Below are 24,789 nucleotides of genomic sequence, written 5' to 3' on the forward strand. Positions count from 1 at the left end.
TATGAATGCTCGTTTAGGCTCGTGAGCCTCATGAGTTAAGTATTTTTGGGCTCGAGCTCAGCTTGTCAATTATAAATGAGCAACTCGAACTCGGGTCGGCTCATGAAAAGTCAAATCAAATTTGAAGACTGACCGAGCCGATCTCAAGTAGCTCATAAGTAGCTTGGCTCATTTACACCGCTTATTGGTGGGTTAATGCTGCCACGACTTAATCACGGTAGTGGTAAGTATAGACAACGGGCGTGATGAGTTTCCATAACGTCTGTTGTAAGTCGTGGTACAGCCTTGATTTAACAACTTACTTCATTTTGTTTCAAAACACCCTCGAATTCGCTTCTTTCTTTCTAAAACACAGATAAGGGTCGTTGTGAACAAAAGAATGAAATTTCATACGAATGATGTGCTAAATAAGTAGAATTTCATGCTAAATGCAGTGTAAATGATATATAAAATAAAGTTATTTTAACACTTATCACAAACACTAGAACAAATAGAAGATAGAAAGAAAGAGCTACAAACCGGACGAGAAACAGAAAGCAATCACCATAAGTGAAGCAAGCTCGAGAACGGTTTCACGGAACAAAGTACAGAAACAACAAAACAAGAAAGAAAAACAACTAAGAAAAAGAAGTCCACCCTCTGGTATCTGAGGCTTCCTCAACAGCCAGTAGGAGTGGATCACTCCTGAGCGGTAGGCATGGTCGATGAGCCAATGTGCTCTTCTGATCTAGCGCCCAAAAAGTCAAGTGAACGCCTAAGGTTCAGAATGAAGTCCTAAGGGATGCATTGGTTCGGGTCTTTAGCTATAGAGTGCCAAGCAAGTAACATATGAATAATTTTGGAAATAATTAAATAAAAGTCACGAGCATGCAAGTTACATACACGATTATTTTGTTCAAGTCATAAATTTCAGCAGATGGCCCTTGAGAGGAGATCCCAAAAAGAACGATGTTGAGCTTGTAAGGATGGGATCCAGGAAGTCCAGACCTCAGCAAAGGTCCGAGGGAGGGAGTATAAACCTAGGACTTGCTTAAAGAAATGCCAGATGCGGTTGGAAAAACTCACACTTGAGTAAGAGGTGTTCCACAGATTCTGAGTTTCTACGGCACAAAACACAAGTGTCCGTTGCATATTGGATATTACAACCTTTTTTGGTTAGATTGTACAAAGTTAGAATTTTGTTATCTCAAGCAAGCTAGCATAAGAGGGTTATTTTCCTGGGGCAACCCACCTTCTAGAATTGAGAATAGAGGGGACTACGGATACTACCATCTAACAGGAATTGATAGAAGGATTTTACTAAAAAATTTCTAGTGCTATCTAAGGAACTGATTCTCACATCATTTCATTCACTTTGATAATCTAGAATGAAGGACAAGCAAGGTGATATTTATTCATACGTGGCTGTTTGGAACAGCCTATCAAGAGACTGAAGTTCACTAGATAAAGACCTTATGGTAGACCAAAGGGAATGACAATCATTGTAAAGTTCGGGTCATAAATCTTTAGGGGCTCTATCGTTTAAGCAGTTATCATGCCATAGTAGGGTAGAAGCACCGTTCTCAACAATCTTTCAGGAACAAAATTTGAAGGAAGGTAACAAGGGTGTAATTCCATCCCAGAAGAAAATTTGTTCCTCGATGGTGTGTGAAACAATGACACCAATGAATCTCAACACAAATAATTAAAGTTAATGATTTTGAGCCAACAACAATTACAATCAGAAGTAATTTTCCACTATCACTTTCCTAGGAGAGCCTTATTGAAAGTCTTGTATGTTTAGGATGCCCATCCTCTCATATTGCAAGGTCGACGAATCCTTTTCCAAGCGACAAGTCTCATTTCCTTTAGGGCCCAAGTCAGGTCATTTTCAAAGAAAATCTCTAAGGATTCTATCTATTTTGTTAGAAATCCAAATCGGTAATTTTAACATTGACATCTAATAAATTGAAACTAAAGAGTAAAAGTGTTTTTTTGAAATAATTGGTTTGCAAAGTGAAGACGGGTTCTAATTATTTATACTATTAATACTAGCCCTTACAATAGCTAGTCGTTGTAGTATAGTGGTGAGTATTCCCGCCTGTCACGCGGGTGACCCGGGTTCGATCCCCGGCAACGGCGTAAGTTTTTAGATTTTTTTTGTTTTCACAAAAAAATAGATGAATTGAAATCCATCTAGGATAAAGTTTTATCAGCCTTCTTCTGGCCTTGCTTGAAGATGGTCGCGCCTTACTGGTGATCCACCCCATTCCTCATCTAATCTTCCTCAGACTATCAAGCAATGGCCACTTGTGTAGCATCCCCCTCCCTCTCCTTTTCCTCTTCCTCCATTTTCTTCTCCTCATCACGGATTACTTACAAACCGCCACCGTGTTCCCCAGGAATTCTAAACAGAACCCTAACCATCCGCTCTGACCTCTCCACTCTCCCCATCCTTTCTTTCTCCGGTGAAAAGGTCGGCGACGCCTCCCTCGACCTTAAGTCCGCTCCTCCCGATACCGCCCGCTCCGTCGTCCACCGTGGCATCATCACCGACCAGCAGAACCAACGCCGCGGTACCGCCTCCACCCTCACCCGTGCTGAGGTTAGTGGCGGTGGCAAAAAGCCCTACCAACAGAAGAAGACTGGCCGGGCCCGCCGCGGTTCCCAGCGGACTCCTCTCCGTCCCGGAGGCGGGGTGGTTTTTGGCCCGAGGCCAAGGGACTGGTCCATCAAGATCAACCGCAAGGAAAAGCAACTGGCTCTCTCCACCGCCATTGCAAGCGCCGTTGCTGCAGCCGATGCCTTCGTTGTGGAGGATTTCGGGAAGGAGTTTGCGGGCGGGCCGAAGACGAAAGAGTTTGTGGCGGCAATGAGGAGGTGGGGACTGAATCCCAACGAGAAGGCCATGTTCCTCATGACGGAGGTCCCGGATAACGTGATGCTGTCCTGCAGGAACATCGGGACGCTGAAGATGCTGACTCCGAGAACACTGAATCTATTTGACATCTTGGATTCCAAGAAGCTGGTGTTCACCCGGTCTGCTTTGGAGTACCTCAACTCAATGTATGGATTGGACGCGGTCCAAGACGAAGACCAGGAGGAGATCTCTTGATACTCAAGGTTTGTCTTTCTTATCCCCAAATTAACCGAAATCTATTCTTGAATTGAAACCACTGCTTGTGCATGTTCTCATCTTATCTTTATTCCTGAGCAAACTGGTTGGTTTAACTCTGTTGTTGTTGTCTCTACTCAAAAATCAAACTCACTTTCATTAGGATGAACCTTTATCTGTTATAGCTTGACTCGGAGATCTTTAGCATTGAAAGATTGTTGGTCTTTAGATGCAGGAGAAGATGGAAGTTAGCTGCCACTTAATTCTTTCTTAGATGTGCATTCTCTCCACAGAGTGTTTTTCTCTCTTCTTGACGAGTTAAAACTGTTTGTACTTTTAATGCTGGTTGCCTCACCGGTAGATGGTTATTTATTTATTTATATATTTTTTTATTAAATGTTTCGCTCGATTAAGTGACAATGAATTTCATCAAGCTGGCAGCAATAGATAATAAAGTGAGAAATAAATGATTATATATATAAATGGTTTCCTTCCGACAAGTCATCGCATCTCCATTAGTTGTAGAGGGAAAAAAAAATATACTTATGCTGATTGCTCCCACAGTTTATATTTGCATACACTTATTCAGATCACTAGTAATTACCACAGGAGCACTTCCCATCACTTTAAATCACTGGTAATCCGCACAGGAGCACTTCCCGCGGCTAAGTGAATGGCAGTGAAATACCTGTCTTCTTGAAGTGATCTTTCACCACAATCTCCGTGAACTTAATTGCAAGATGGCTGTCATACATATTCACAAATTTTTCATTACATATGGGAGCCCTAGAAGACGTGGGAGTTAGGCTGAAGGCTATAGCCAGTTTCTCACTGAGGTGAGGCAAACTGAACTTTTTCTCCTCATCCTCCATGTCTTGATAATCCATGCTCTTCCCTGGCACCTAGCCAGACTCCCTTACCCTGCTCATTAGTTCGTTCAAGAAACTATCCCTCTGTTTCATGGGTCACCTATCCCCTGTTGAGAAATGATGCACTTCACCACCCTGAAATTGCACCCAACTGATCCGGAGCTAGTTCCAATTTAAGTATTTGTTCCCTCACCTGCTTCGGTGCTTCACCATCTCGACTTTCTTCTGAGATTTATGGGCTGATGACAATGTCTTCCATATTACGTGGTTGGCGGAAATCAGCATAGATTTAATCAGATCTTCCCCTTCATCTAGGCAAGCTGACCGACCAAGGAGATCTACCACACAGTTGCAGTGCTTCAGAGTGAATTTCATTGCATGCTTGTTGCCCATGAGCTCCAAATGGTCCATCTCCTTGTCCTTCAATCCACTGTAATAACAAGCATACATCATACTATTAATCAAACTATTAGAGTTTGTGACATGAATTCTAGTTGATCTGATCTGAAAAACTCATAATGCAATTTAAGGGAATCATTGAATTATGAAAAATTCATAATGCAACTTATGTAAATTCTTGAATTATGAAAAAAATTTTAAGAGAAGTTGGAACATTGTCAATCTCCATGATTTTAACTGTGCTCTATTGGGCAAATAGTTGCGGAAGATGGGTTTTGTGTTTGCCGAAGGTGATCCAATGCAACTACTTCAATAATGGCTCTCTCATGGTATGCCCATTATGAGCTGTCAAGGATGAAGTTCTGTTTTTTGGGTAGGGATCACTCCTATTTTACCTAACTTTCATGCTTATTTGCTATCAGTCATTAGTGATGGAGCCTCCACCTCCTAGCATGATAAATGGCTTGCCCATGGGGTAGCTTCTCTTCTGTAGCGGGTTCTTTAGTCTTTTTCAGTTATTTTGGGAGATTCTACTCTCCGAAATACAAAATTTGAGTTTCTATTCCACCCGTTTCACTTGATCCAAGAGAGTTTAAAGTAATAGGACTTTCTTTGTGAGATCTTTTTACAACTTCTTTAATGGCAATCGGTTTAGATTCTATGTTTTAGATATTGAGAACATGCTAATTTTAATAGTTCAAATTTAAAATTATTGATTTTATATCACAAATACCCATATTTTTTTAAAAAATTTAATATAATAATGCGGTTTTTGGGGCGCTTGTTGTCTATTATTTAAAAAAAAATAATTCGGTTTTTGGTTTTTTTGTTGTTGTTGTTGTGAGTAAATGAACAGTTGCTATTTTTACAAGATTGTTGTGCATGTATATAATTTCACAATTAATGTTGGAGCCAATAGGTTAGGGTTGACTGCTTTCATTTCTGAAAATAAAATAAAATAAAATAAAAATGATAATGTTGGAGTATACAAACACAACATTTCGAAAATTTGGGATAGAAATGGGCATGTTCAAAGATATAACCCTGTTGTAGCAAGAGTTTTGATAGAATAAAAGGAGCGCCATAAGGAGAGGCATGCATAGTTTAACAAATTGGAAGATCCTTTGGTGGTGGCAATAAAGACTCATTTGGACCTTTCCCGTTCTCCACAACAAAGGCCATCTTCAACCCCCAAGTCGTGTGCACTTCTAAATGACAATGTAAAAACCAAACGCCTATAATCCAAGAAAAAATAATGATATATACATCAATCAAAATCTTAATAAAATATGCCTAAAAATGTATAACACAATAAAAATAAAAGTTACCTGGATTATCAGCTAGGAATCGGATAGCGACCCATCCTCCTGAAGGAACACCAATGGTGTTTCTCTCAATCGGATCAACAAGATTAAACTTCTTTGGAGATGTTTTTGGATTATAATTCCCTAACCCACGCCCAACAGCAAAGAAATTAAATCCATGCAAATGGACTGGGTGGGTTTCTGGTGAGATGATGCCAGTGTCTTGTAATACAACTTGCACAGTTGAGTTATAAGCAAGCTGATATAATCTGGTCCCAGTCATGGTCTGCAAGTTTGCTGGACCACTGCCTGTGTAATTGAAGGCTATGGGAGGATTTCCGGGGAAATCTTTTGTGAACACTCCACTAATGTTGAAATAATGTGCTTGGAGGAGCGCAGTGGTCGGCATCACAAAGCTTACGTTGTTGATGGCTGCCACAACCCGACTTCCATTGCCTGCTATGCAAGTTGGGCATGGGTTGATGCCCAGACCAACAGTGAATAAAAGGGAATGGTCTACCTTCAGTGGCACTTTAGCTGGATATCTTTTGGAGTTTAGGCTACGGAGTGAGTCAATGAAGTTGGATGCCACAGGGGTTGCATTCTGCGGAGGAGGATTAGTGGTTGTGATAGCACTCGTGGATACTGTGTTGGTGTAATGCACGGTGGCTGTGGCGGTCTTATTATCCACGGCAATAGGAGCATCCATGTAGGGAGAGGCAGTCACAAGGTATTGCCCTGCACCTTGATCAGCAGTCAACAGGACATTTGTGGTTTGGCCTGGTGCTATCAGTATCGTATCAGTCTTAAATGGCTTAGTGTACACAGCATCCACTTCCACAACTGTCAGTTGATGCCCGGCCACCTTGAAAAATAGCTCCTCATTGAGCGCAGCATTGATGACCCTAAGCATGTATGTTTTCCCACTATCCACCTTGAGTTTGAAGCCATCTGTCCCGATCCAACATTTAAAAAAATAAAATAAAATAAAAAATCAAGTCAGTAGGCTAAACAGCATGAAAAATCATTATTACTGCTGCTTACAAAAGCTTCAATATAATATATATATATATATATATAATATACCTTGAGAAGTTGCGCAAGTTGACATAGGCCCTGGATGACCATTGATAGTGTGTGCATCGGAAACATTTGGAGCTATACCAGATTTCATTGCCTCATTGATCACAGCTTCTGTATCAGACTTCCACCATTCTCCTTTTTTATTTTTATGAGCCATAGGATCAAAGCACACATTAATCAAAACAAATTATGGATTAGAATACCAAATCTTTAGTAGATTAAGATGACAGAGCTGCTGGTTTGTATGATACCTAAGATGACAACCACCTCTTTGTAAGGAGCAGGGAATGGGTAAGGCACATGAAGCTTGGGCAAGATGACAACTCCTCCGTGCAGAGTAGCCCTGAGCCATAAGATGTGGGCGTGCCACAGAAGGGTGCCTCTTTGCCCGGTTATTGTGAAATTGTAGACATAGCTTTGCTTTGACGGGATTGGGCACTGAGTGATATAAGCAGGCCCATCAGCCCATCCGGTCCTAATTTGTCTAATCCCGTGCCTAATAAAAATGGGGACCAGTCATTCACATGGAAGTAATAATTTGAATTTGAATGGAACAGTGGATCACTTTTGTTAATGAATTGCCTGCTCACCAGTGAATGGTTACGTTATACTTGATGTGGTTGGTGACCTTGACAAGCACATTGTCGCCTTCTCTCGCATACAAGGTTGGTCCGGGGAACTTGCCATTCACCGTCACGATGGGTTTGCTAGAACATAACCTCGTTGTGTTTTTCATCACCACCTGAACCAACAAACCAAAACTCATTTCCTAATTTTTCAGGCAGGCAAAACCCAGCCTGCTAACTAGCTTCCATGCTACACAATGTGCGCGTGTAATATATGTGTGAATGAATGAACTCCCAGTTGAGATAAATAAATTTGCTTGATTACTTACATTGAACTTGTAATGCCTGACCATGCCATCTACGAGCAATGGCCATAGGCAGAGCACGAGTAGAAGGGATCTAGGCCATGACTCCATGATCTCTCTCTCTCTCTCTCTTGCCTCCTCTGTTGTTTGTGTGGAAATAAATGTGTTTGCATGGCATGACAGGCCAACCCAAGCTTATGTAGGGGTAACTCTTGATGAGGATGCGAGGTCGTTTTTGATATTAGGTGAAGGAGCCTTGATAAACAAGGTGTTTGCAAACTAACCTTAGCCTTTCCTGTTGCCTGCCCTCACATTACTTAAGTCCTACATAAAGTATATAGACTTTGGTAGATATATCACCAATCCCATTATAACCAAAAATAATCCCTCAACCTACTCCTTTTGTGCTTCCAAGCCTTCATCCATGATTAGTTGGTTGATGTCTAAAATAACACATCAATAAGTGTAGTTGCTTGATCTGTTCCTGTTTGTTAATGTGTATCACTAATATCATGTGCGTTAAGTCCAGATTTTTCTACTTCAATGTGCTGGTGTTGACTTTATTAGACGTGTGATTTTACTGGATTTGCTACCCCAACTTAGTTTTCACTCCAATTTAATTAAATCGCCATAGAAAGAATTAATACTGTAAGTCACGTGTATTTAAAAAAAAGACTGCCTAATAGACTCATTTTAACTGAGACACATCCAACTATTTCTGAAATCTAACACCATTTTTTTTTGCATTTTACTGATTGCTGACCAAATGAATTATGAAACACCACCATATTAAAACAACAGTAACTAGGATCACAACTGCACAACCATAAGTGGAAAATTTATTCCGGACAACATGATTGTTGGTCTAAAATTATTCATTTAAATTACTTAAACATGAACCTTTAGGACCACTGTTCCACACACTGCCTAAGAATAAGTCATTCTTCTGGGCAAGCATTATGCCAATTTTACCCTCTTTCTGAGTCTACACCTCCAAGATTATTAGAAATGGCCCAACCACTTTTTTTTATTTGATAACTAGTTAGAAAGATAGAGTTCCAAAAAACCTTTGGCATGATCTTTTTTTAATGATTGTCTTATACCATGGATTTCTAGCAGAAAATTCTCACGAATTTCTTTCCTCGTTGGAGTTGATCTTTTGTATTTCCTCTATGGTTGATATTTCGCCCCTTCTACATTTAATTTTGGACTGCTCCAATGTTCGAGAAGATGTGAATTCATGGACTTTTGAGAGCAATAAAACATTCTCCATGCGTTCATTTTACAAGTTCCTTGTAGATGGAGGTTTACGCAGTCCTATACATCCTCAATTTTGGAAAATGAATTGCCCAAGTAAAATAACACTCTTTTGTTGCCTAGCATGTGGGGATAAAATCCTAATTCTTAGCAATCTTGCCAAGAAAGGCTGCAACTTTCAAAGTGCCACTAACACCTGCGTCTTATGCAATAAAGACTCAGAATTGACATATCACCTCTTACTCATATGCAAATTCTCTGAGGGCATATGGGCATTTGTCGTGTAAATTCTAAATCGACAGTCACATTCACATTCCCTTCCAGTGATTTGGATGACTCAGATTCCTTCCATAGAAGCTCTTCAACAAGCACTTTGGGATCTTCTCTCAAGAGCAATTTTTTGTAACATTTAGTTTGAAAGAAATAATTACATTTTTAATTCCTTTGTCATTTCACCTTTTGCTATTGTTTCTAAAACTATTCACTTGGTTTTTCGCCTGGATTTCAGCAGCTAGGGACCAACATTAGCAGCTCTCTAGTGTTTTTCTCCATAACCTTAAGCACTCACTCAACTTCCTAAGTGTAAGACCGGTTGACCCCAGCACCATGACTCAGCAATCGGCACAAGAGTGATTCCTTCAGTTAGCTTGAGTTGACCTTGTTGCCTCTTGGTGGACTTCGTCAACTCAGCTGGGTCCTCTCCTCTTGTCTCTTCTCTGTTTCTTTGTAGTCTTGGTGTTGGACCGTTGGTTCTCAGGCATGCATTACTCCTGGTAATGCTCTCTTAGTCTCTTTTTGTTTTTGTCTTTCTCATTTTATGTCTTTTGTTTTCTGCTTCTTTATTTTTTTGTTTTTGCATGTTTGTTCTTTTATCTATTTGGCTTTGTTTTCGTTCTTTTTTTTTAATAAATTTGTGATTTATCCACTTTATTCAAAAAAAAAAATTGTACTACATCTTTAGTGACAAGATTTTTTTTTTTAAGTGGATGAACCATATTTTTTAAATTAAAAAAAGTAAAATTAAGAAGGAATTGAAACAACAACAGAGTACAAAACAAGAAGAGGAGAAAAAAAAAATAACAAGCAACTAGAGATTCATACGGGAAAAAAAATTATACTGCCCAAAAACTAGAAGAAGATAAATTTATTAATAGTCCAGTTGGAAAGACAACCAGTTAATGAGTGGTGGTGAAATTTTATGTTTGTGATGTTCAGATTGATGTCCTCCATTGACTTGTTCCATTGCTTGGAACATTGTCCATCTGATCCATCTGTTTAGCCATCGGGATCAATATAAAAGTAAAGAGTGACCTATTCATTATACCAATGCTTCTAGTGGACAGGTTAGCTTAGTGCGGGAATTAGAATTAGCGATCATGGAAGGAGTCGTCAACAAAGAAACCATTAAATATAGGTAAGAAGTGCCTGTCCAAATGAGTGCAATTTAGGTGTAACGTACTTGTTTTGGGCCAAAGACGAAGATACTAAGTCTCGCTGCCCTCTTCCCCTGCCAAGATTTTTTTTCTTTTGTTTTTTTCTGGGTCAAACCAAAAAAGAGTATTTATTAAACCTAAACATGAGAAAAACACATACATCCAGATCCACACACACAGTGCTAGCGACACAACACTGCACAGACCAAACAAACAAATTTGAGAACAAATCTTCTGCTGCACTACTGATACCATTCAACAAAAAAACATAACGGCATCAACAGCCAAATCTGAACCATCTGGCCAATAGGATCCTGCCATAATCACTAAACAATATGTGCCTAAAACCTGCCTCTGCAATCAATACCTCTGCTGCATTATTGAAAGCTAATTAACAGAGAAACACAACTGGATCCATAGACATAGAAATAACCAGCCAAATCTGAATCCACCTGTGACCTGCCCATTAGCATCCCACTAGAAACATTAAACCAAAGGAACCTAAACATTTTGATTCTTACTGGGCACCAATTCCCTTTGCTATATTACTGAAACTGACATAAAACCTTGTTGAAACCCCTTCATCAAATTAATCAAGATTATTTATTACATGGCTAGGTAAACATAGCATAATTACTTATAGTGAGAGAATATGAGTGGTTATGCGTCTTAATCATACAAATTTCTAGATAGATCAAACGGCTATTCTTTGTCAGATTTTCATGAATATAAAAGCCCACGGGCCCACACTCATGTTGTGTTGTGCTATTTCAGTGATCTTCAGACTTGTATGCCTGACAATACTGCCCAAGGGGTATTGGTCTGCCCTTGTAGTAGTTTCCTCCTGAATTTATTGAGTTATATACATTGTATCATATCTAATCTACTACACTGACGATCTTTTCAATGTAGTTAGAGCTTCCCGCTCCTAAAAATCATGAAATTTTTTTATATATATATATATATATAGAATGACTTGTTTTAATAGGCGAGGGATGAAGACTTGTTGCAATGTTGGTGTTGGCACTTCAAAATCAATCGGAATCCTACAAATTTCTGGGTGGTGCTCATCTTCACTGATTAGGCCAAACCATCTAAATAGCTCGATCCAGATAATACTGTCATCGGTTCAAAAGGTGCCAAAGAAAACTACTACTTTCGGAGCCATCGATGAAATTCCAAGAGAAAGCTGTGACATACAAGTCAATTAATTGCCCTTCGGCCCCATCCCCTTCCCCTTTCTATCAGCGTCATGTTCACAATGTCATCATTAATTGACATTTGACACAAAGGATACCAAACGGGCTTCGCGATTTGTCCGGACTCGGAATTAATTAATTATTTACTCAAGGGGGTCTTTATTAAGGACTGGCCCGCTGAATGCATATGAGGGCCCAGCATGAACGGACCAGTCCAGCCAAAGGCCCATAGAAAATACAAATGTGAATGATGCTCCATTCACACTCCGGCAGTCAGCAGTCAGCAGTCAGCAGTCAGCAAGGGCTGGGGAGCGTGCCGTGTGGGAGTTGCTTATTTATTTATTTTCTCCAATGGTTTGTATGGTGGAGTTCCGTTTCAGGATGCCTTCTTATTTTTAGTCCTAGTCCTCTCAATAAATATTAGCTTACTACACTACCCGTAATGGTCGTTGCTTGTTTTATTAAACTAATAAAATTTGATAAATTATTATTTTCTTAGAATGAAAGGTGATTAAAAAAAAATTAAAAACTAATATAATAAATTGAAAGTACAGGGGTAACATGACCCACTAATAATAAAAAAATATAATAAAAAAAATCTATATAAAAAAAAATTAGTAATACTTTGAAGCCAATTGCTAGAAGTAGATTATCCAGTTATAATGTCACTGGGCCATCTGAACCATTAACCACTTTTACCGAGTTCAGTATTAGAGGTCAATTTGCTAGGTTCGATAGTGAGCTAAGAAATTCGAGATTGAATGAATGTTACAGACACTCTAGCTTGGTTCTGGGTGCATAAATGTTTTTCTACCCATTTTCTTTTGGGTATTTACTATTTAGGATTCGCCTGGATGGATGATGATTCACGGTACATTAAATAATAAAAAAATATGATGGTTTCACGATTCCGGATTTCACGTATCCACTTAACGGACCCAAGGGGGTGAGCAGAGCAAGAAATATACTCCCCGGAATCTCCGCACGCCACGTGGCTAAAAGGTTTTAATTTTATTTATTTATTCCTTTTTAAGGAGGAGGGCTACAGCTGTCAGTAATTGATTTCTTTCTTTCCTTAACCGAATTCCTTTTTTCTCTTTGTTCGACGGTGATATCAGAGACAGAGAGAGAGAGAGAAGCACCACTCCTTGCTCTGACTATATATCTATGTTTTATGTCCGCATGTTATTTCTGCAGGCCAGTGCATAGCAGCTTAGTTTGGTCGCTCAATACTCAAGGGAAGGTACGATCAGTTTCCCGCACTTTTTTTTTGTTTTTTCGTTTTCCTTTTCCTCTTCCTGTTGGATTGGATTCATAATGTGGATTTTTCTTCTCTAACAAGATCATTATGATGATTTTTAAGTGAATCTATTTGGGGGTCCTAACCTGATTGAGTATCTTTGCATCCCCGTCTGTCTAATCCTTGTTATGCCCTAATTGGGGAATAATTAGATGCCCTAGCCTCATATACTGCTCTTCTCCCTGTGGCCCCATCAACTACATTGATGATGCTTCCATTCCCTTTTTTTTTCTTTTCTTTCAACTTTCCTGTGATCTGTTTATTGTTTGCTCATCCCAAGTGTTGTTGATTTTTTTTTTTATTATTAATCTACAAAGAATCAATTCTACACATATGAGCTGTATAAGTTAAGCTTCTTTTTTTTTCTTAATTAAAAAAAAAAAAATCAAATGCATACGCTTTGTCTGGCCTCGGGTTGTCCCGGAGTAAAAAAATAGAGGTGTGCTGCCGGAATTGGGAGCATTCCCATATCTCAACGCTGACGATCCTCATCTCCTGGATCTGGTTGGTCATACACCGTTTATTTTGGTTGGGCCAAGCCCATGATCCTTCTTAAGATTTTTTTTTTTTCCAATAGAATGCTGCCGATTATTTTGACTTTGATATTGATTGTATGTTCGTTTATCTGCGTCTTTTCTAAAATCATTATCTGCTGGCGAATCAAATCCAAATACGGATTTAATAATATTGTGATTTATCTATTTTGTTAAAAAATAATAATAATAAAATTGTGATTTACTTATTTTGTTAAAAAAAAAAATTTGAAGTATTGACATAGATATAATAATCTTTATCTAATAAAATTATTATTTTTTTAAATTAATCCTTGTTTATTAATTTAGGTTTTTTTAACATGCATGGCATATATTTATTTTATATTGCAAATCAAATAAGAGTTTATCTTTAAAATAGTTGAGGGATAAAACAAAATCTAAATAAGTTCATCCTATCCATCTAGCTAGTGTTTCTTCCATTGATCCACCAAGCATATGATGTGTTGAATCCTGCTCTCTCCTTTGCTCTCTCCTTTGCGGTTGGCTGCGAGCATTAAAATACGCAATTCACTCATCTTTGCTGGTGAGACATTGTGCAACCCTTTTCTTGTAATTTGTTTTTATTTTATTTTGGATAAAACCACTGCAATTGAGTTTTATTGAAGACAAATAGAAGGAACCAAGATATAGTCTAGTGGTTTCCTGCCTTACTTTGTATTTGGGAGGTCTTGAATTTGAAAATTTTCAAACACAATGCAAAAAAAAATAAAAAAATACTTTGTCACTAATTTATATAAAAAAACAACCTAGAGCCTAAATACACCATACAACTAGAAAATAAAGAAAAAAAGGCCTATTCTCTTTGTCAACTTCATCTCTAAACTTTGTGAAATAAAGAGATATTTGGTAATCTCCTGTCGTGTGCAGCAAACCCATCTGATACCATGTTTCCATCTCTTGGGATGGCATCAATGTTTGCACAAACCACCTTCCTTGGATTAACTTTGATGAGAACATTGTTTATTTGAAACTGCAGCAGTTTACTTGACTAGCAGTTCAACTCCATGGAAGGAATTGATGATAAGTACACAAAGGATGGGACAACAGATATCCGTGGGAATCCTGCACTCAAGAAAAATACTGGAAAATGGAGGGCTTGCCCCTACATCCTTGGTAAAGTTTCCATGCTCTTTCGTACTCGTGTTATCAGTAAGTTTACTTGTTTTCAATGCTATATTGCTATTTAATGCAAATTCCTGGAATTACTATGCAGCAAACGAGTGCTGTGAAAGATTGGCATACTATGGAATGAGCACCAATCTGGTGAACTACATGAAGATCCGCCTTAACCAAGGGAACGCAACAGCAGCAAACAATGTTACTAACTGGTCGGGGACATGCTATATAATGCCACTCGTGGGTGCTTTTATTGCTGATGCCTACTGGGGAAGATATTGGACAATTGCCAGTTTCATGATTGTCTATATATTCGTAGGGATTACTAAAATTATTGTGCCATTATTTACTTATGTCTCTTCACTTCATGAACTGAAATGAATTCTGCATGTATGCAGGGTCTGACCCTGTTAACAATGACAGCATCAGTCAAGGGTCTAAAGGCTTCCTGCCATGGTGGTGTTTGTGACCCAACTAATGCGCAGACTGCTGTTGTTTTTGTGGCACTCTATCTCATTGCACTAGGGACTGGAGGCATTAAACCTTGTGTCTCATCATTCGGTGCGGACCAGTTTGATGATTCAGATGAATCTGAGAAGAGAAGCAAGAGCTCCTTCTTCAATTGGTTTTATTTTTCAATCAATGTTGGTGCCCTTATTGCAGCTTCGGTGCTCGTATGGATACAGATGAACGTGGGATGGGGATGGGGGTTTGGGATCCCAGCAGTGGCAATGGCTATTGCAGTTGTTAGCTTCTTCTTGGGCAGTAGGCTGTATAGGCACCAGAAACCAGGAGGAAGCCCCCTTACTCGTATCGCTCAGGTTATCATAGCATCATTTAGGAAATGCAGGGTGGAGATGCCTGCCGATAAATCTCTTCTTTATGAAATTACGGATAAGGAATCTGCTATTGAAGGTAGTCGGAAACTTGACCACACAGAAGAGTTTAGGTGAGTAGTATGAAGAAACTTTCTATTTCTATCATGGACTTCGTATGATCTTATCTTGATTATGAAAATTTTCTTAATATAAAAGATTTGAGTATGACATCATTTTCAATGCAAATTATAGTCAACGGCTATTGTCCTCTTAAGCTTGTATATAGATGAAAGCATTACGAGATTATATCTCCAGCAATCCATTTCAAGCCCGTTTGCAATTTTGTTTTTGTTTTTTCTTCTTTGTGTGGTTGTATTACTTGCTCATTCAGCCTCCTTACGATGGTGATGTTCTTTACGGTAACACACTCTTGTTTGCTGAGCTTGTGTCTTTCTCAACAGATGCCTTGACAAGGCAGCTGTGGTGGCGCAAGAGGACCAGACCAAGGCTGTGAACCCATGGAGGTTGTGTACTGTGACTCAAGTGGAGGAACTCAAGAGCATTGTGCGTCTCCTTCCAATATGGGCCAGCGGCATCATCTTCTCAACAGTATATAGCCAGATGAGCACCATGTTTGTACTCCAAGGCAACACCCTTGATCCTCACATGGGTCCTCACTTTGAGATCCCATCAGCTTCTCTGTCAATCTTTGATACCATCAGCGTCCTTGTTTGGGTCCCAATCTATGATAAGCTTATTGTACCGGCAGCTCGCCGAAATCACGGGCAATGATCGGGGCTTCACACAGTTGACAAGGATGGGCATTGGCCTGTTGATCTCCATTTTCTCCATGATTGCGGCTGGGATTCTGGAGGTTGTAAGGTTGCGGCTAGTGGCACGGGACAACCTTTACGACTCGAAGGACCCCATACCCATTTCTATATTCTGGCAAATACCTCAGTACTTCATCATTGGCGCTGCAGAGGTTTTCACTTTTATCGGACAGTTGGAGTTCTTCTACGACCAGGCACCAGATGCCATGAGAAGCTTGTGCTCTGCTCTGTCCCTCACCACTGTTGCACTGGGGAATTACTTGAGCACTCTTCTTGTTACCATTGTCACCCATATCACTACAACAAACGGGAGGCTTGGATGGATCCCGGACAATCTTAACCGTGGCCATCTCGACTACTTCTATTGGCTCCTGGCGATCCTCAGCCTGCTCAACTTCTTTGTCTATCTTATCATAGCCAAATGGTACACTTACAAAAAGACTCTTTAGATTGCTCCGGTTGGTTGACGCTATTGTGTCTAGTTAGGATGGATTGACAGCAAGCTTGCTGGATCAGCTGTAGAAGATTGTGCAACTGTGTGATCGAATGAATTGCCAATCAATTTGCTGTCTTTTATTAGATTCTCGGATTCTTAATTTTAAGTGGCTTTATCTTGTAAATATTTTAGAAACATCAACTGGTTTAATTCTTTCAAGTCTCATTTATGGTCAAGAATAGATGGCCCCAAATAATTTATCTTTTCTTATGAACGTGTGGCACTGTGGCTCGTGCACGGAACTAATAGTTACTTATAAACAATACCGGCATGGTTGGGAAGTAACAAGGCCAAAACAAGCCAAACATGAAGAAAATAATTTAGTCTTGACCACCGGCATGGTTTCATGGTTCAATTTTTTTTCAATCACATAATTTAGAATTAAAGTAGTAACAAATTCTAACTATAGATTTCTTTCTTTTCACTATATTGGTTGAGTTCTCTATTCTCACATTTAGAGTTGTTTCTACTAAAAAATAGAAACATACAATTAACTTTAATTATAATTGAGATTAGCAAAAACTTTTTTTTTTTAAAAAAAAAAATGGATAAACCACATCCATTAAAAAGAAGAAACCAAACATAAGTAACAAAAAACGACCAACAAGGTCCACAACAGAACTCCCAAAAAACAACAGATGGGGAGGTCTCAGGGGGGACACGCTGTGTCACGTCCCTGGAGGAGAGAAAATCAAGGCTGTACTTGATTTTAGCCACTGATTCCTTTAATCTGGCCTTCTTTGAATCTAGAACTGCGGAAAACCAAAGGAGAAACAAATGAGCAATTTTCAAATAATGAAATTATCTAGAAGGCAAACAGAATTAAAAATGCGCGCATTTCTTTCAAACAAAATATTCCAAGTGATTGCTTTTGCAAGCAAATCCCAGAGAAAGACTAAGAGGCTTCCGGATGTTATTCCTCCAAAGCCCCCCACAAGTCTGATAGGGGGCGTTCCTTTAGGCCCAGCAGATGGACAAAAAAATTCCAGATGGATGTGGCAACAGAAGCACTGGAAAAGGAGGTGGTCAGTGGATTCGATGCTCCGATGACACATGACACATGATGATGAATGTAAATGATTGCAACGACGATTTGAAGCTCCGATGACACTTTAGCAAAAACATTTTTAATATAAAGACATTATATTTCGCTGTGATGAAATATTTTAATAAATAATTGCATTGAAAAAAAATCCAAAATCTTTGGGTAAAAAGTGACTTATCTATTTTAAAAATATAGTAGAAGGAACTAGTAAAGTTACCTATAATAAATGATAAATAAATAATGTAAAAATCTTAAGCACCATAACATTTGAGATGAGAATCATGAGATGATGAGAGGGTTCTGAACTTTGGGCCATCCTTCAGTCATCTTGTTGATCCCAGATGGAGAGGACGAGGGAATTCCTGGTTCGTGGAGATAGCGAATCGAAGAGCGTTTCGGCGCTGGAGGTCCGGCCACACCGCGCTGGTCTCGCCGCTAGTTTCTTCGAAGCCTTGGCTCTTCGAGGCATCCGAGTGGACAGCATCCAGCGTGGATCTCTCACCTGCACCTTCACGGTCCCTCCCAGACTTACGGTCAGTTCCTGATTGCCTTATGATGAGGGGCCTCGTGACTTGTGAGATCAAAAGATGGAAACTTTCTTTGATCCATGACCCATCTGTGTATGAATAACATATCAATGGTTTCTTTTATTTTTCATTTTGCAGGGTGTTGACGGGAACTTGTCTGCTGGTGCGATAGCAAACCTAGTGGATGAGATTGGAGGGGCCGTCATACTTGCTGATGGTCAGCACACCAAGGTCTCCGTCGACATGTCCATCTCCTACATGTCTGCGGCCCGGATCCATGTAAACTTGTTAACTTCTCCTCCCTTGTTGGCATAATTTTGCTTTGAATTTATTTTGATATTCAACTCTTGATTTCAATCAGCAATTCAGCAATTCAGCATGTATTAGAAACCAAATCCTCATAAACTAGATTATATCTAGAACAACAAGAGAAATAGATCATTTGCATGCCTTAACCCATTTCCTTATATCGATTTCAATTTTGGCTTTAAAAAGGAAATATTTGCTCTTTTTGACTGTGGTTATCTCTCTCTCTCTCCCTCTCTCTCTCTCTCTCTCTCTCTCTCTCACACACACACACACACACATAGAGATCCTCATTTTCTGCTGGAAGTTTTATTATAAGTTATGATTAAACATGTGTTTGCTCTACAGATATATTTTGCAATGGAATGGTAGTGGTACTGATGGTTGCTCATCTACATCTGTGAAATATATTATTCAGGCTTTCATCTCTTGTTGCACAAGCTCTCTATATCATCTCTCTCTCATTTTTTTTTAGTTTGTGAGCAGGATGAGTTGGAGATCACGGCCAAGGTTTTGGGCCACAAAGGAGGCTACTCTGGAACTTCCGTGCTAATGAAAAACAAAGCAACAGGAGATGTTGTGGCTGAGGGTCGGCATTCTTTGTTTGGTAATCTTCTAAGCAAGATTTGATTGTTGATTTCTGAAATCAATTTATTGAACCTTGTGTACACTCCTTTATAATTAAGATGACAAGGGGAGCAGTTTGATTATGAATACATAAATAACACTTTCAGAAATCCATCTCCATGGATGTCCTTCTCCTTTATAATTAATTTATGAACAAGTCTTTGTCTCTGATGAAGTCCCGGTTCACAAACTTATGTATTGGGCTCCCAATCCCTCTTTTCCCGAAATCCAGCTCCATGCTGTCCTTCACACCACCACATCATCATCCTTACATTAGTTACCGAAAAGATCAACTCTATGGAAGTCACTGCCAGCTCTGCGCTCCATTTCTAGTTAGGGCTTCTCCAACTGATGCTTCCCAATCTCTCTTTCCCTAGAGTTAATTGCAGAGCTCGAGCTTCTTGCAGGTCATTACCTCAAAGTGAGTGAAGGTAGTCTCCATGCTGGGCCTAGCTATTGTCCTTTACAATGTCGATCATGAGGTCATGTCTGTGGCCATTGTTCCCCTTTCACTGGCTCATTCCTCGACCCAGTTTTTCTCTAGAATTGTTCAGATAGCTATTTCTCTTTCCATTGCCTATTGGAAAACCTCTGGATTTTTCTTAGTGTTTGTGAAACTCTGATAACCAATTAGCTATACGGATATGTTATTGGGGCTATTACATTAGAATCCAGATTGGACTAACCAGATTAGCAGGAGACTCCTTTTTATTGACTTCATGCAGTTTTCAGCCTTATACAAATTATTTTTTCCTCCCAAATGAAGGTGACTTGCTAGTGTTACCTTTAGTTTGAGGGAGGATTCAATTGTTTCTTCATGGGATTTAGCCAGAATTGAATTCTGCCCTCTGATTATCTATAAATCTTTAAACACAGTCATCCTTTTTATGGGGGTGGGTATTTGATGTGCCACCCATAGTTGGGGAGGCTTTGGTTGATGTTGGTTACTATGGTGGTAAGTTGGTGATGGCATGGGGTATGACCCTGTGGTGGATGACCACTTTCCTCACTCCTTGGGTTGCCGAGGCTTATTTATGATATCTACTTGCTATGAGAATCCTTCTTGGAGCTGCTGAAGGAGTGGTGCTCCCTAGCATGAACAGCATGATCTCAAGGTATTAGTTTGAATCATCTTGTTTTCAAAATGTTTGTTGTTTCTAAATCATGATTCTGTCTACACCAAGCGTGGTTCAACTGAATATTTGCAGCATATATTATTTTGCCTTTTTCCTTTGAAGCCTTTACAATTGGTAGTAAGTATATCGGAGTTGTTTAAACAAGGATTTTCCTGTAGAGGGTCCCTAAAACAGAATGATTTAGGGCTATTGGAAGTCGTATGTCTGGACTTCACCCTGGCAGTGCAATTGGGCTTTTGATATCACCAATCATCATGGGAAGGTCTGGATTCTGGAACATTTTGACCTTTGATGATATTTGGATTATTTGCGTTTCTTTGAGTATTGGTATAGCTCTCTGCAGCATGAAGCAGTCCAGAGAGACATTCCCAAATATTCAAGTATGAGCTGCAAGGCACCATTGCCTCATAAAAGAAATTTGGAAATTCCAGGGTATTCCCTCCTTTTGAGGAAATTACTCCACGAGATGCCAACATGGGCTTTGGCTTCTGCAAATGCTATGCACAGCGGGTTTTACCAGCTTTGGCTACTGGATGCCCTTCTACTTCAACATGTTTTTTGTTATGCTTTGCTGGATGCCCTTTTACTTAAACCTGGTATTCTATATTTTTTCATTTATGGTGTGCTGGAGTGATTGTCAAAACGGCTGAATGCTGGAACACTGACCCTAGCAGTGAAAACAATCGGCAGAGAGTTTTGTAGAGAAAATGGGCTTCTTTAAAGGGTCTTTAGTACTCACTTCTCTCATGTGTGGCCTTGGCTCTCTTTTGGCATCTATTCCCCACAAGAGGCAAGTTACATTTTCATAACAAGATTAATATATAGCTCTTCTAAGGTTCTCCACTGCCTGGGCGCAGACATTTTTTATTGTTATCTTACAGAGAGTCTGCAAATTCAACATTCATCAGCCGAGAACAAATGAAACCATACCATAATTAAGTTCAACAACTCTATGATACCAAACAGAGCAGGGCTCATGAAAATTCTGACTGTATAATATAAGGGATACTGAAACTATTTTTAAGTGTTTTAGCCCAGAAGCCCCACAGGTACCACTCAGTCAGACAAAGAACATGAGGCGGACTTTGATAGAGAACCAATGCTGCGACTATGAGAATAACTTTCCCTGGAGTATCTCCTGCTGCTGCTCCTCTTTGAATAACTTTATTTCAAAAATCTTGTTATCTACAAACTTTGGTTCATTTCAAATGTGGCTCAACCTATAGATGTGTCTATATTCAAGTATTTCAAAACTTAAAATGATTGGGTTAAAATTTTGACTAGATGGTCATAAATTTTTTTAATAATAGACGACAAGTGCCTTTTTTATATGAATATAAACGAAACCGAACAGTACTGGAACCGGATGATGTACAATGTATGTGTATGTACAGTATTATAAGAACCCCGGGTGAACATCATATGAACAGTACGGTAAACAATACTGTCGGGGGAGAGATTTGAACCTATGACTTCCCCTTATACTTTAGTATCATACCATTGGGTTATCCAATGGTTGACGATGGTTATAAATTTTTAAAATAATTTTTTTTTAATTAAATAAGTTATATTTATAGTTTTTTAATAAACATGAACTTCGACTATTACACTTTACATTTGGGAGAAAAAAATGGATTTTTTTTAAGGTAGAATTGCCAAAAAAAACCCCAAACTTTGCCATATTGCCAAAAAAATCCCCATAGTTTTGCAATACCCAAAAACCCCTTCCTTTTATACTCCATGATTTTCAAACCCCCAAAGTACGTAACGGCATTAAACGGAGTGTTTTTTAAATTTTATGGGACGAAAAATGCCCTTGCAGCGGGAAGTCGTGGCTGCACTCATTTCGCGGTGTGAGAGGAAGTAGGTGGGTTTTTCTTTGGGCTACAGCTGCTTGTCTTCTCTCAACTCAGCGTCTCCAGCCATTTGTCTTCTCTAACTCGCGTCTCCACTCTTCCCTTTCCACTCGGCGTCTCGAAGGAGAAGTCCCCGCAAGTATTCGGCATTTCATCACTTTGCAGTCTAAAGTATTGATTATGGTTTTTTGTTAATTATTCTGTTATGAAGAGACATTTTTCGGTTTTGTTTTGTGATTTTTTGTTTTTTCTTGGAAGACATCAAGCACTGCATGGGGATTGATCGGGTGGGGTTTTTGTTAGTCTGCAGGGGAGATCTCTCGGCTAGGGTGTTTTGTTTTGTTTTACATTTTCGATCATGTATGTACGATCGAAATGGTTTTTTTCGATTGTTGTGATTTGTGTAATGTTTATAATCTACGTTTACCCTTTCGAGTTGATATGGTTGAAGTTGTAAAAACTAGAGGTCTACGTTTAAATAATGAGCTTTTTCCAGTTTAAGTTTTTGTCGTCTCCGTTTAACTATTTGTATCTCTCGTTTAATAATATAGTTCTCTGTTTAGCAAATGATATCAATGTTTAAGAATTGAGAGTTCTGGTTTAACAACTTATAATTCCGCTTATCAATTTGTGAATACTGATATCTGAATGTCCTGTTATTGTCGCAGGCTTGTGATTATGGCAGTCAATCTAGTTAATGGGCGATGCTACATGACACGGTAGTGGAGACCGTGGGTCGAATTGAAAGTTCACATGATCCCTCGACATCGGGAGATCATCAGAAGGACACCGATTCGCGACATTCTTGAGTTGGAGGCGTATTCCAAGAGCGGGCCCTTCTTGATTCTCGTTGCAAAGGTATAATAGCCGCAGCTAATAAATTCGGGATCGGGAAAGCATGCCGACTTTCGAGGGCTCGAAGATGTGACCCCTCGTTCTTGAGTACGCGTTGCGATGGAGACGCGATCGTGTTTCGAAGAAGAAAACACGCTCGACTTTTCGAAGAGAGGTATTTATCGAAAAGCGTCGAGAGACGCGAGACTCCGTCGAGAGCACTCTTGACGAACTTCGTTTGTCGAGGGAGAGAAGAAAATTTTTGTCAAACTATTGATGGTGTACCTCACAGGTACAATCCTCTTCCCAATACGTCTGCTCGGTTCCCTAAGCTGGATCGTTGATTATGTCGATGATCTACACGCCATGAGGCGATACGCGTAGGGCGCGGGGCGACGCATCAAGTGGCTTATGGAGGACATTCCACAAGCCGCCGCTCGAGTGCAATCTAGATCTGCGGGGAAGAAGACCAACACCGGTATATTAAGGGTTCGCGGTCGCGCTTAACATACTGGTTTTCTAGGTGACCGGAGCCCGGAAAGAAAGTCCGTTCTGCAAGATCCCAAGGATGCTGTGCTACGGTGAAAATACTTACCGGAAGCAAGCGACGATAGAAACGAGTTTGTCATCTCTCGAAGGAAAAGAGGTAATAATTCAAAAACAATATGTCTAACCTTAGGCGTTAATGTTTAAAAATATTATTTACCGTTTAACTTTGTTCATCTACCGTTTAAACCGTTTCTTTAATGTTTAAATATTTTGTTCTCTGTTTAACCTAATACGCTATAACGTTTAAATATATAAGTTACATTTTTAAATATAGTTTTTATTGTTTAAACTGAATGATTTCGCTAAGATTGTTTGGTTTACGCATGTTAGTTTCCTGAGCTAGTTCCGACGAATGCTGATGAAGAAATATTTGTTCAGGCCAACCGTCGGTTGGATGCTATTGCTCGAACCGCTTGCTCGAAGGCAAGATGAGACGGCAACCTCTTCCGTGCGCGCTCGACGCCGTTCTCCTACTTCCAGCCTAAAACGCGCACGCATTCCTCGAGGCCGAAGAAGCCCTCGCCTACCCCGCCCGACCATGGCAGAGCCCCCGCCGGCACTAGGTGAAGATGTCACTACAACTCTTCCGCGGGCTTGCGATTTTGATGACCGAGTTCTCTCGGCATCGCTCGAGTTGAGGCGTTGGAAGGCGGTCACACTCACGATCATTGCGCCTTCCCTCCAAACAAATGAAGCACCGGGGACGGACGCCCGTCGAGTCGACGACGAGGACATCATCGGGGTGGTCATTCGAAGGCGGCCTCATTCGAAGAGGCTTGCAGAAAGAAAAACAATAATGCCTCCGTCTCCACCCGCGGTGATGATAAAAACAATAGCGGCACCATCGGTCGGTGATGGTATTCTTGATGATGACATGCCCGTCACGGTGGAGGAGATCGCAGATGACACTGAGATTGCCGCGGTGGATAAGATCGTTGACTCTGTTGTTAACGACAACATGAACCCGATGGAGCCAGGCGTCGGCGATCTGCGGCATCAAAGATGGACACAATCCACGAAGAACAACAACCGACCAGCGTTGTATGCGCCTTGATGTTGTTGCTGTGGCCGTGGCTAAGAAGGTCGTTGACTCTATCCTCAACGAACTCGAAGTCACGGTGGAACTAACGGCCGACCTTGCCGCATCGAAGGCAGACACAATCCCACAACAACAAGAAGCATGTAAGGAAGTGTCTCCCGTTGATGCTGTCGTCGTGCCCCCATCGAAGGAAGGGAATGCCGCCGAAATGGAGACGAGAGAGAAGAACAATGCCAATAAAAAA

The 24,789-nt window shown here is 40.0% G+C and overlaps 5 protein-coding genes and 1 non-coding gene across 8 annotated transcripts; 5 read left to right on the top strand and 1 right to left on the bottom strand.

Moving 5' to 3' along the window:
• Positions 1-2,049: 2,049 nt before the first annotated feature.
• On the top strand, positions 2,050-2,121 carry TRNAD-GUC. The gene has a single exon. It is a non-coding gene; the product is annotated as a tRNA-Asp (tRNA).
• Positions 2,122-2,180: 59 nt separating this feature from the next.
• Positions 2,181-4,499, top strand: LOC120273533 (50S ribosomal protein L4, chloroplastic). 2 transcript variants are annotated; one of them, XM_039280163.1, is made up of 2 exons: positions 2,181-3,102; positions 3,745-4,499. In XM_039280163.1, the coding sequence occupies exon 1, from the start codon at positions 2,282-2,284 to the stop codon at positions 3,092-3,094; it is 813 nt and encodes a 270-aa protein (XP_039136097.1). In that variant the 5' UTR covers positions 2,181-2,281; the 3' UTR covers positions 3,095-3,102; positions 3,745-4,499. The 2 variants fall into 2 exon arrangements, with proteins under 2 accessions (XP_039136097.1, XP_039136096.1); XM_039280162.1 differs by lacking the exon at positions 3,745-4,499 and adding an exon at positions 3,324-3,491 and having other exon boundaries at positions 2,182-3,102.
• Positions 4,500-5,389: 890 nt separating this feature from the next.
• LOC120273532 (laccase-22-like) lies at positions 5,390-7,805 on the bottom strand. The gene is made up of 6 exons (XM_039280161.1): positions 7,645-7,805; positions 7,340-7,491; positions 7,001-7,245; positions 6,753-6,884; positions 5,691-6,617; positions 5,390-5,597 (listed from the first exon to the last, which is right to left on the bottom strand). Exons 1-6 carry the CDS (start codon positions 7,729-7,731, stop codon positions 5,467-5,469), a joined length of 1,674 nt encoding a protein of 557 aa, XP_039136095.1. The 5' UTR covers positions 7,732-7,805; the 3' UTR covers positions 5,390-5,466.
• A 4,777-nt stretch (positions 7,806-12,582) lies between these two features.
• On the top strand, positions 12,583-16,807 carry LOC120273669 (protein NRT1/ PTR FAMILY 8.1-like). The gene is given in 7 exon segments (XM_039280345.1): positions 12,583-12,752; positions 13,768-13,886; positions 14,340-14,476; positions 14,577-14,794; positions 14,878-15,428; positions 15,759-16,074; positions 16,076-16,807. Coding segments are annotated over 5 exon segments (1,698 nt in total). The 5' UTR covers positions 12,583-12,752; positions 13,768-13,886; positions 14,340-14,367; the 3' UTR covers positions 16,580-16,807.
• Positions 16,808-17,929: 1,122 nt separating this feature from the next.
• LOC120273070 (acyl-coenzyme A thioesterase 13-like) lies at positions 17,930-19,245 on the top strand. Of its 2 annotated transcripts, none has more exons than XM_039279714.1 (3): positions 17,930-18,204; positions 18,337-18,477; positions 18,980-19,058. In XM_039279714.1, the coding sequence occupies exons 1-3, from the start codon at positions 18,013-18,015 to the stop codon at positions 19,055-19,057; spliced, it is 411 nt and encodes a 136-aa protein (XP_039135648.1). In that variant the 5' UTR covers positions 17,930-18,012; the 3' UTR covers position 19,058. The 2 variants fall into 2 exon arrangements, with proteins under 2 accessions (XP_039135648.1, XP_039135647.1); XM_039279713.1 differs by having other exon boundaries at positions 17,934-18,204; positions 18,991-19,245.
• Positions 19,246-19,357: 112 nt separating this feature from the next.
• Positions 19,358-21,067, top strand: LOC120273071 (probable anion transporter 3, chloroplastic). The gene is made up of 3 exons (XM_039279715.1): positions 19,358-20,246; positions 20,452-20,529; positions 20,601-21,067. The coding sequence occupies exons 1-3, from the start codon at positions 20,182-20,184 to the stop codon at positions 20,899-20,901; spliced, it is 444 nt and encodes a 147-aa protein (XP_039135649.1). The 5' UTR covers positions 19,358-20,181; the 3' UTR covers positions 20,902-21,067.
• The last annotated feature ends 3,722 nt before the right edge of the window (positions 21,068-24,789 follow it).

This window comes from Dioscorea cayenensis, chromosome 12 (assembly GCF_009730915.1).
Source record: "Dioscorea cayenensis subsp. rotundata cultivar TDr96_F1 chromosome 12, TDr96_F1_v2_PseudoChromosome.rev07_lg8_w22 25.fasta, whole genome shotgun sequence".
In the NCBI taxonomy this organism is placed as follows: Eukaryota; Viridiplantae; Streptophyta; class Magnoliopsida; order Dioscoreales; family Dioscoreaceae; genus Dioscorea; species Dioscorea cayenensis.

Excerpts from the sequence above, each read along its gene's own strand:
- LOC120273533 (XM_039280163.1), top strand. The coding sequence starts at position 2,282 with ATGGCCACTTGTGTAGCATCCCCCTCCCTCTCCTTTTCCTCTTCCTCC.
- LOC120273532 (XM_039280161.1), bottom strand. The coding sequence starts at position 7,731 with ATGGAGTCATGGCCTAGATCCCTTCTACTCGTGCTCTGCCTATGGCCA. Across the intron at positions 7,492-7,644 it reads TCAGGCATTACAAGTTCAAT|GTGGTGATGAAAAACACAAC; the intron begins GTAAGTAATCAA and ends TTGTTGGTTCAG. Across the intron at positions 6,618-6,752 it reads AACTTGCGCAACTTCTCAAG|ATGGCTTCAAACTCAAGGTG; the intron begins GTATATTATATA and ends GGATCGGGACAG.
- LOC120273070 (XM_039279713.1), top strand. The coding sequence starts at position 18,013 with ATGGAGAGGACGAGGGAATTCCTGGTTCGTGGAGATAGCGAATCGAAG. Across the intron at positions 18,205-18,336 it reads CGGTCCCTCCCAGACTTACG|GGTGTTGACGGGAACTTGTC; the intron begins GTCAGTTCCTGA and ends TTCATTTTGCAG. Across the intron at positions 18,478-18,990 it reads TGTCTGCGGCCCGGATCCAT|GATGAGTTGGAGATCACGGC; the intron begins GTAAACTTGTTA and ends GTTTGTGAGCAG.
- LOC120273071 (XM_039279715.1), top strand. The coding sequence starts at position 20,182 with ATGAGAATCCTTCTTGGAGCTGCTGAAGGAGTGGTGCTCCCTAGCATG. Across the intron at positions 20,247-20,451 it reads ATGAACAGCATGATCTCAAG|GGCTATTGGAAGTCGTATGT; the intron begins GTATTAGTTTGA and ends AGAATGATTTAG. Across the intron at positions 20,530-20,600 it reads TCACCAATCATCATGGGAAG|CTCTCTGCAGCATGAAGCAG; the intron begins GTCTGGATTCTG and ends GTATTGGTATAG.